Raw genomic sequence first — 11,604 nt, forward strand, 5'->3', positions numbered from 1 at the left:
TTTTTCAATTCCCTGTTTGATACTTCTGCTTGCCCATTGGTCTGGGGGTGATAAGGTGATGCTACTTTGTGTCACATTATATTGCTTCAACACCTTCTATAGATGATTATTGCAGAAGTGTGTGCCTCCATCGTTAATCAGAATTCTAGGCACCCCAAATCTTGAGAAAATGTTTTTCTTTAGAAACTTTACCACAGTCTTAGCATCATTATGCGGGGTAGCCACTGCTTCAACCAATTTAGAGACATAGTCAATCGCCACTAGTATATATTCATTGCCAAAAGACGAAGGGAAGGGACCTACAAAATCAATCCCCTAGCAATTGAATACCTCAACCTCCATAATATTCTGTAGAGGCATTTCATTTCTTCTTGATATACCCCTCATCCTCTTACATTGATCACAGTGTTGCACATGCTGATGAGCATCTTTGAAAAGCATGGGCCAAAAGAATCCAGATTGCAAAACCTTGGTCATCGTCTTATCTCCACCATAATGGCTGCCACATGGAGAATTGTGGCAATTTCATAATATGTTCTTGGCCTCTTCTTGTGTCACACATCTTCATAGGAGATTGTCAGCTCCTATCTTGAACAAATGAGGATCAACCCAGATATAGAATCGAGCATCATGTAGGAATTTCTTCCTCTGCTACCAAGTTAAGTCCTTTGGGATGATTCTTGTAGCTTTGAAGTTGGCCATATCGGCAAACCAAGGTCTCTCACTCACTAAGAATAATGATTCATCAGGGAATTCATCTCTCACTTCTGCTTCTTTCAATGTGACTTCCTCATTCACCAATCTAGACAAATGGTCAGCTACAACATTTTCCGATCCCTTTTTATCCCGAATCACCAAATCAAATTCTTGCAACAACAAGATCCATCTTATCAATCTAGGTTTGGAATCAGCCTTGTTGAGCAAATATTTAATAGCTGCGTGATCGATGTAGATGATAACTCTTGAACCTACCAAATAAGATCTAAACTTTTCAAGTGCATAGACAATTGCCAGCATTTCTTTTTCTATGGTAGCATAGTTCACCTGTGCATCATTTAGAACCTTGTTGGCGTAGTATATAGCATGAAAAAGTTTTCCCTTCCGTTGTCGAAGCACTACACCTACGACATAGTCACTTGCATCACACATCAACTCAAATTCTTGTCCCCAATCTGGTGCTATACTTACTGGAGCAGACACTAATCTGGTTTTCAGATCATTAAATGCTTCCATGCACTCTTGATTGAACACAAAAGCAACATCTTTATTCAACAGATTGCTAAGTGGCTGGGCGACTTTTGAGAAATCTTTTATGAATCATCTGTAGAATCCTGCATGTCATAAGAAACTTCTCACTTCTTTGGCATTCATTGGAGGAGGAAGTTTCTCAATTACATCAATCTTTGCCTTGTCCACCTCTATTCCCCTTACTGAAATTTTATGCCCCAGCACTATTCCTTCTTGAACCATGAAATGGAATTTCTCCCAATTGAGAACTAGATTGGACTCTTCACATCTCTGTAATACTCTTTCAAGATTTAATAGGCACCCCTTAAAGGATGGCCCAAAAATAGAGAAATCATCCATGAAAACTTCGATGCATTTTTCCACCATATCAGAAAAAATTGCCATAATACACCTCTGAAATGTAGCTGGGGCATTGCACAGACCAAAAGGCATGTGCCGATATGCGAATACACCAAAAGGGTAGGTGAAAGCAGTCTTCTCTTGATCTTTAGGATCAACAACAATCTAATTATAGCCAGAGTACTCATCGAGAAAACAATAATAGGATTACCCTACAAGTCTTTCAAGCATTTGGTCCATGAAAGGAAGTGGATAATGGTCCTTCCGAGTGGCATCATTCAGCTTCCGATAGTCAATGCACATTCTCCACCCGGTGACAGTCCTTATGGATATTAACTCATCTTTATCATTTTTAATGACTGTCATACCTCCTTTCTTGGGGACAACCTGCACAAGGCTAACCCATGCACTATCCGAGGAGGGGTAAATAAGGCCTGCTTCCTACAATTTAAGCACCTCCTTATGCATCTCTTCTTTCATGATTGGGTTCAGTCTTCTTTGAGGCTCTCTCACTGGTTTGTAATCAGCTTCCATATTGATTTTGTGCATGCAATAAGATGGACTAATTCCTTGCAAGTCAGATATGTGCCATCCAATTGCAGCTTTGTGTCTCTTCAAAATCTTCACCAGTTGATCTTCTATTTTCTTCAACGAGCTGCTAATAATCACTGGTTTGGAGTCATTGTCTTCGAGAAATACATACTTCAAATGTGCAGGCAAGGTCTTCAATTCTACTTTTGGTTTTTCTATTTGCCCACCATTCTTCAATTCTTGAAATGCATCCTGTCCCTCAGAATTTTCTCCTGCACCATCCAACTCTTTAATACAAGTTTGCACTTCATGTTCCTCCTCTTTAGTAAGACATTCTACATGATTAATCAATGCTTTTTCCAAAGGAGAGTTCAGTACCATGGCTATAGTAGCTAATTCTATTTATTGTTCTACCTTGTCTAGATCAAAGCAAGCTTTCTTATCATTTGGATGCTTATTTGCTTCAAATAAGTCGAATGAGACTTTCTGATCCTCCACACCCAATTCTAACTTGCCTTTCCCTATATCTACTATATAGTTGGTCGTGGACATGAAAGGACGTCCCAAGATTATGGGAATGTCAGGATCCTCCTCTATATCCATAACCACGAAATCTACAGGGAATACAAGTTGCTTGACCTGAATCAACATATCCTCAATCACTCCATATGGTCTTGTGATGGAGTGATCAACCAACTGAAGGGTCATGCGTGTGGGCATTATCTCTATCTCTCCAAGTCGTCGACACATTGAGAGAGGCATTAAATTGATACTAGCTCCCAAGTCTATGAGAGCTTTACCCACAACAACCTCGCTAATGGAACATAATATAGTGACACTTCCGGGATCCTTATGATTTGGGGGAAGGATGTGTTGAATGACAGCACTACAATTTCCTTCCACAACTATTGTGTCACTGTGGATATACTAGTTCTTCTTTGTCAGCATGTCTTTTAAAAATTTGGCATAGAGTGGCATCTGTTGGAGAGCTTCTCCAAAAGGCAAAGTAATTTCCAGTTTCTTGAAGATGTCAAGAAATCTGGCTAAGTGTTGCTCTTTATCCTTCTTGGAAGGTACCAATAGATATGGTACTTCCTTGCCTTCAGCTGAAGTAATCTCTCTCTTTTTTTCTCTTGAAACCTCACTCTTGCTCTTTTTTTTCTCCTCATCAACCATCTTTTTTTATTTTTCATTTTTTTTATTATTTTCTTTTTCTATTTCTTCTTTTTCTTTTTGTTTTTCTTTTTCATGCTCTTCCTTCATCTTTATTCCTTCTTGACTATCTTTTATTGGTGTCTCTCTCTCCTGTTGGTCATCTTCCTCTTCCAAAACTTCCTCAAGTTCAATAAGATCGGAAACTAGTTCCAGTGCAGGCTCAGCTATCGACTGTTGTTTATATCCCTCCACCTTCTCTTCAGCTCTAACTTCATCAACTTGAATTTCCATTCTGCTCTTTGTCATTAAAACTTTACATTCTTCCTTCGGATTCTTCTCAGTGTTAGCACTAAAGCTACTTGACAACCTATCCGCATTAAGACAAGCATACAAACAACCAGGTTATTGTACCCTGATCCCTCGTGATAATACGATAAACTAGCCCTGTCCTATCAAGTTCTAAGAATCAGACTAGTTTCCACTATTGAATGATCCTAACAAAGCATGCATCTACATGATCAAGGCAAAAGCACACTAAAATGACGTACTGATACCATATAGAACACATAAAAAATCATTAAATATATGTACATGTATTTACATCAAGTACCTACAAGGAAGAACCAATAGAGGATTTAGCTCTCCATATCTAGGAAGCTTCCTTTACAACAAAGAGAATAGAAAAATGAAGGATTGGAGAAATGCAAGTAGTGGGAATGTCTCCTCCACCTCTTGAATCTCACAATCACTCACAGACTCATCTCATGCTCTTAGGATGGCTTCCTCTTCACTCTCAGTTCTCTGCCAGCCTTCGCACAGCAAAAGCTCTCAAAACTCTCTAGAACTTGGACCTTTCTCTCTTTAGAAATCTCTGAAAACATAGAAGCTCAAGGAAAAGCCCAAAATCCCCTTCCATTTCTGATTTCAGGCTTAAATAGGTGGCCTTGTTGGTGCTTGCGCTCTTAGCGCAACTCTGGCTCGCTTAGCGTGCATAAGTGAATTTTTGTTAAATTGAAAGAAAATGATTATTAAATACACAAAATGGGAGTACCAAGTGTTTATTACCTATATTTAACAAAAAGTAATTACAATACTACAAAATAACCATATATGGGAGGAGTTAGATACAATTTGCATAGATTTATTACACAAAAGTTAGTCGTATTCATCGACTAACAATAGGGCTTTGTCTTTTTGTCATGACCTTGTAGCAAGGAAAAAAATGAAATAAGCTATGCAGATTCTCGAAAATGAATTTTCAAGGAAGAGAAATATTTGAAGGGTTTTCAATTGACAGATTAAGTCAAATGACTCCTATTCTTGATAACTCACTTTTCTCTCAAAAAGACAAACTTTCAGGAATGATAAAACGAGGTCACATGAATGTCTGTACTTTTTATTTGAAACACAGTCAATCAAACATTTTTTTTAACTTTTTACCTTGTCGTTTAAAGTACCCTCACCAAATGAGCAATATCTGATTGAACAAACTTGGAGATCAACTCAAGAGTGCAGGTCACCCAAGCAAACAAACCAACGGCTTACACTCACATTCCAGTGGAAGTTAAGTAAACAAAAATTGTAATTGTGAGAGAATGAGAGACATCAAATATATCTATATTATTAGCATTGTGACTGTTGTTTACAGTAATGGCATAAACTTGAAAATCTTAATGAGTCATTAGAGACATTTAACAACAACCTTCAAATTGCCCCATGCATAGTGTCGCTTGCCAATGTCAGAATTCACAAGTGATTCTCCTCAAATTTCAACCAGCCCGCATCAATTAGACTTTGCACCTTATGCTTCAGGGTCATACAATGCTCAATGGAATGCCCTGGATCTCCTCCATGATAACCACATGTTGCATCCGAGTAGTATCCTCGAAAAAATGGAGGTTGAGGAACCTTGGCTGGGGTTATGGCTACCATTTCATTATCGAGTAGATATGAGAGTAAGTTAGCATACGACACCGGAATTGGGGTGAATTCTATAGGCTTCTTTTCTGGAAAATTCCTTCCTCGGTTGGTGTTCTGGTTTGTGTTAAAGGTGGCGTTTGGTATTAGATGTGCGGCAGGCTGGCTTTGTGGCTGATTTAGGGGTGGCCTTTGTGGATGATTGGGTGTTCTTGGCTGATAGGGTGGTGGGTAATGAGAAGGGCTAATATTGGCTGAGTATTGGTATTGTTGATCTGGTGGGAAATTTGGCCATGTGGGAATGATAGTCGCAGCATGGGTTCCTCCCTCCTTCTCATTCTCTCCATTTGCCCCAGGCTTCCCATTCATGAAATCAGCATAATCAAATTTGCCTCTTCTTATACCCACTTCGATTCTTTCGCCGATGAAAACTAAATCAGCAAAGCTTGAAGGCGTGTAACCCACCATCTTTTCATAATAGAGCATTGGTAATGTGTCTACTATAATTGTTATCATCTCCCTATCTGTCATTGGGGGCGCTACTTGAGCTGCTAGATGCTTCCACCTTTGGACATATTCTTTGAAAGATTCATGCTCTTTTTTACACATGCTCTATAGATGCATCCTATTTGAAGCCATATCAGAATTGTACTGATACTGCCTAATGAAGGCAGACATTAGGTCCTTCCAAGAATGGACTCGGGAAGGTTCCAAATTAGTATACCAGGTGAAGGCTGCCCCACTAAGACTTTCCTAGAAGAAATGCATCAACAATTTTTCATCTTTCGAGTATGCTCCCATTTTCCTGCAATACACCTTCAGGTGATTTTTGGGGTAGGTAGTCCCCTTGGACTTATCAAAATCTGGCACTTTGAACTTTGGAGGGATGATGATGTCAGGCACTGGGCACAATTCTACCATGTTGGCGAAAGCATAATCTCCACCTCCTTCAATGGCCTTGAGCCTTTCCTCTATATGATCAAATTTTCCCTTTTCCACCATAGCAAGAGGGACTCTCCCCACTGCAAAATGCAAGGGTTATGGTTGTGGGGGAAATTAAAGGGCCCTTCAAAGTGTTTGGCAGGGGTACACCACCAACTACTTGCCCTTCAGTGGCATATTCGAGGTAAGGCTCGAAGTCGGCTAGATTGTGGTGGGGTACTTCATATGCATGATCAGATTGAGGTTGTTGGCTCTCAATGAGTATAGGAGTGGAGTTATTGACATTTTCATCAGGAGTGTGCGCAACATTGGGTGGTGTATACTTGGGAGGCAAGCCATATGGCAAGAAGGCATGCTTGTTCTGAACTTGCACAAAAATGGGGGCCGCCCATACTTCCCAACTCTTTGCCTCCCTGACCTACCATATTCGAGGTTGGATGATTTATTTGGTTGAGGCGAGATGGGGGAACCAGGTCCACCTTAGCAACGGTGCTAGTAGCGACAACTGCAGCCGCATTGACCTCCATTATCTTCTTCATGCTCATCATGGCCTCCATCATTGTGGCCATTTGCTCTTTCATGGCCTCCATGTCGGCCTTTATCCGCTCTTGCAACTCCTCTATTTCACCCATTACTCTAGCTCTAGCATGCATTCGATAAGGGTGCCGTAAAGTGCGTTCTTTCCTTTTGATAACAATGATTATAGTTCTAATTTCAAGGAAAGAATGCAATGAGCAATGCAACCAATGAAAAACATGGATGTATGTGAATGATGCATCGTCGAAGTATTGCAATTTCTACACAGGACATAGGGTTGAATCAATTTAGAGTTTCATTAAAATAACATGGTCCATCACATCTTGTCAAAGTGAAACTGGAAATAAAACATGGACGTCAATAATCCTTATTTTTCTGTAATTATTTAGCTCAATCTTATGTTGGTAGTAAACAAAAAGCGATGTAACTCGATCCATCTTCTACCCTAACTTTTGTAAGCTGGTTACTTCCATGCTCGACCTTGACTTGATGAACCTTTCCTTAAAAGCACATGCTTGGTTCGGCCCCATAATCCAAGGAATAGAAATTTTGATCACCAACACTTCGACAAAATATCATAGGGATGAATGATTAGGGCATACTTATGATATGCACGACAAATGTAATTATGAGATTGGCATGAGATGCCCGAAGAACCATCCTTTCCTAGTTAACCATGCATTAGGTACCATGTTTACGTGATTTTCAAATATTTTTCAAGAGAAATGAGTGTATAATCCAAACATGGATAATTTATAGTTATCATCATGGTGCCCAACACATGTGTCTAAGAATGTGGTGTAAACTTCATTCTTCATTATGACTTTCTTTTTGTTCTTTCTTTGTTTTTTTTTTTTTTTTGTAGAAGAAAATGAAAGGATCATGCATGAGTGAACATCGTGTGAATGATAAAAATAGAATGTATGCAATTGGCAGAACAAAAGCATCCTAAATGAAGATGTATGTTAATGCGATGATTTATGCAAATGCAATGCATGAATATGATAAATGATAAATGTCAGAATGAATATGTCCATTATGATGCCATGAAGGGATGCATGATGTGATCAAGGAACAAGCCAAAGTGAGTTTCCTATGTGCCCCCGTAATTTAAGAAACTAATGGAAAGGATCCAAAAGTCCCCTTCTAGTGACAACTCCTAAGGGTGGTTTCATGTAACTTTACTGGCTTCTAGAGATATCATCCTCTTAGGTAATACATTATGGCGATAGGGGCTATCAGTGACAACGCATCACTAAAAGAGGAAAACTCTAGATGAGGCTTCACTGTTATCAAGCGAGTTGAAGAGCCGGCATCACCACAGACCGACCTCCACTCCTTATGGCTCACATAGACCCGAGTATAGGGCCTAACATCTCAATGTGTGTGCGAGGTGTAGGTGTCATGTGCATAGAAAAAATATTTCTAACTATGAATGTAATAGATAGACAAACACACACCAAACACAACAACATAGCAAAGGTTATATAGAAATATGGACAAAACAAAAGACAAAAGGGAAAAGGGAACATAAATAAAGAAGTCACAATAAAAAAACATTGCACATTGATTGAATGATCTAACTCTCTAACAAGTCCCCAGTGGAGTCACCAACTGTCACAACCTATCCTTCAGCGGGGGTGCGAAAAGGCCAAGATGGATGGGCCAAATCGTTTGTCCATATTTGAAGAAAATGTTAGAAAAACCAAAAAGACAAAGGTCTGCAGATTTTGAAAATGAGGGTTCGAGAGTTGTTTACGCACGGGGAAGGTATTAGCACCCCACGCGCCCGTCACAAGGGATGGTATATTTTCCCTTTTTATGTTTTTTTTTTACTTTTTGGGGTCGGCAAGGGTATTGCCCTCACTCCTACGTATCCTCAGGTGCGATGAGGAACTCAGACCTACTTAGTTCTTTAAGTTTAAAGGTTTGTATGTTAAATTATTTTTATATTTTTTGAAAGATTGATTTTAATTGCGAACAAAAGTCGTTTAAGGCGTTGGACCTTGAAACGATGTTTTGAACTTGAAAAGTAGAGAGAACATTGGACCTTGAAACGATCTTTTGATTTTTAAAAAGAGGAGAGAATCGTTAAGGCATTAGACATTGAAATGATCTCAAGTGATATTTGATGAAATAAAGAAGTTTATGAGTTGCTTTTATCTTGGTTTTTTGCTTATTAACCTTCAACCTTTTTTAAAGATAAATTGCGGCACTGACGATCGGTTAAAACTTACTTTACAAAAGAAAAGCGATCACCAATGATAGGAGAAGGAGATGAATATGCACAAAGAAATTGAGAGGACCCCTAAGGGTCCATAAATCATGTTCAAATCCTTAAAGACAAACACTAACCGGATGAAGAACGAAGAACGAACGAAGAACGACCGAAGAATAATGTAGAAATGGATTGCAGTCGCGATTTAGGCGATTTAGCTTTTTTTTCTCTTCTTCCTTCTTCTTTTCTCTTTTTTTTCTCAATGTTGAACCTCTAGATCTCTCTCTCAGCCCCTCTTCATGCATATTTATAGCAAAACAAGCCACTCGGGATCATGACAGCTCACCCAGGCGAGCTGGTTACTTCACCATGAAGTTATCTTGGTGGCCCAACCAAGCCAGAGGCTAGCCTGGGTGAGCCAAGGGTCTAAAAAAGCCTTAAAATGACCCTTTTGCCCTCCTCTTTGGGTATTTTCATGTTCTTTTATGAAACATCGAAAAACCTTTCATATTGCACAGCAAATGGCATCAGGCAGCTCAATTCGGCTAGCAAGGATGAAAATTTTAGCAAATGACAGTCCCTGGACGAAATTAGGATATGATAGAATCACTATCAGGGAATGAAATAGAATATGATATCGTAAGCTCCCAAGCAGTGGAAGGAGGCTTGTAACTCTGATTGCGTGCCTATTGAAGAATGAGTCAACAATTCATTCGTAGTTAAAACGAGTCTTCACATGGCAACTATCATACTTAGAGACCTAAACCTAGCCCTCAGAAATGGAAAACTCAAAAATCTACCCACAGACGCTTTATGCCTAATCATTCCAAATAATGCTTGCATCCTCTGTCTTATTGTGGTTGTTGGCACAGAGTTAGTTGATACTTATTACCCAAATACTGTCATTTCTTTTTATCTTGGAAAAAAGGATCATGACCCATATGCCTTCTATCTTCATGCGACATTGGTTTGTCAAGCTTTTTCCTATTATGGAAAATTCCCCTTTGTTAGCTCCGTTAGGATTCTAGGTTGTGTCTCAGTCTAGTATGGCTAATCATTCTCCATGTATACTTGTTCTCCATTCTCCTTTACCATGGCAAGCCTTTGTGAAATAACTTCGATGAAAAGAAAAAGGTCTTGGATCGAGTGGCCTCAAAATAATTAAGAAGGGGGGGTTGAATTAATTATTCCTAAACCTTTACTAATTAAAAATTACTCTTTTAAGGCTTTTACTAAATTGTTAAGAGAATGAGGAGTAGAAGAGAAACTTAACAGAAAGTAAAAGCGGAAATTAAATGCACAGCAGAAAGTAAAAGAGTAGGGAAGAAGGAGACAAACACACAAGAGTTTTTATACTGGTTTGGCAACAACCCGTGCCTACATACAGTCCCCAAGCGACCTGCGGTCCTTGAGATTTCTTTCAACCTTGTAAAAATCCTTTTACAAGCAAAGATTCACAAGGGATGTACCCTCCCTTGTTCTCTTTGAACCTAGTGGATGTACCCTCCACTAGAACTGATCCACAAGAGATGTACCCTCTCTTGTTCTCAGTCAAACCCAAGTAGATGTACCCTCTACTTGTACCACAAAGGATGTACCCTCCAATGTGTTGAGACAAAGATCTCAGGCTGTTAAACCTTTGATACTTTGTGAATGGGGATACAAAAGAATTTTCAGGCGGTTAGTCTTTTGAACACTTTTGTATTAGGGAACGGGAAGAATCAAAAGAATTCTCAGACTGTGTCATTTTGAATTCTTTGACAAGGGAAAAGGGAGACACAAAAGAATTCAGGCGGTTAGTCCTTTGTTCTTTTGGAAAAGGGAGAAGAGAGACACAAAAATAATTCAGGCGGCTAGTCCTTGGCGAATTCTTTTTGGCAAAGGGAGAAGAGAATGAAAATATGAATAACACAAGTTTTCAAGGTTTGGAAAACCAGAAAACTTCATAAAGCTTTTGGTACAAAGAAGAAGAAGAAATTCAAAGAGAGTCAAGGCTTGTAAAGGATTGTTGAATAAGAGTAAAAGTATATATCGAAAGGCAAAGCAAAGCCTTGCTTTTATAGACTCTTCATGTCTGGTCAAGACACCCATTTAGAAGAGTTATAACTTTTAGAAAAACTTAAAACCAATTTGAAAAAGTCAAAAAAACCATTTGAAGAGTTACATCTTTTGATTTATTCAGAAACAAACACGGGTAATCGATTACCAAATTAGTGTAATCGATTACACAAAGCTTTTGTGTGAAAGGATGTGACTCTTCACATTTGAATTTGAATTTCAACGTTCAAAGGCACTGGTAATCGATTACCAAAACATTGTAATCGATTACAGCTTTTTAAAAATAATTGGAACGTTGTAAATTCAATTTGAAAACTTTTTCAAAACAATTTTGCTACTGGTAATCGATTACCAGAGAGTAAAAACTCTTTGGTAAAGGGTTTTGTCAAACTCTCATGTGCTATTCAAAGTTTTAAAAAACTTTTTAATACTTATCTTGATTGAGTCTTCTCTTCATTCTTGAATCTTGAGTCTTGAATCTTGATCTTGATTCTTGAGATCTTGAACCTTGAATCTTAATTCTTATCTCTAGGCTTTCTTCTTGAGTCTTGAATTCTTCTTGATTCTTATCTTGAACTCTTGAATTGTTCTTGATTGATCTTTGAGCTTTTTGTCATCACCTTTGTCGTCATCCTTTGTTATCATCATTGTTATCATCA

At 38.7% G+C, this 11,604-nt stretch overlaps 1 protein-coding gene across 1 annotated transcript; it reads right to left on the reverse strand.

The window, feature by feature from the left end:
- Nucleotides 1–1,338: 1,338 nt before the first annotated feature.
- Nucleotides 1,339–2,499, reverse strand: LOC106796946 (uncharacterized). Its single transcript, XM_014770589.1, has 2 exons — nucleotides 2,044–2,499; nucleotides 1,339–1,752 (listed from the first exon to the last, which is right to left on the reverse strand). Exons 1-2 carry the CDS (start codon nucleotides 2,497–2,499, stop codon nucleotides 1,339–1,341), a joined length of 870 nt encoding a protein of 289 aa, XP_014626075.1.
- Between the last annotated feature and the right edge of the window lie 9,105 nt (nucleotides 2,500–11,604).

This window comes from Glycine max, chromosome 18 (assembly GCF_000004515.6).
Source record: "Glycine max cultivar Williams 82 chromosome 18, Glycine_max_v4.0, whole genome shotgun sequence".
NCBI lineage: Eukaryota > Viridiplantae > Streptophyta > Magnoliopsida > Fabales > Fabaceae > Glycine > Glycine max.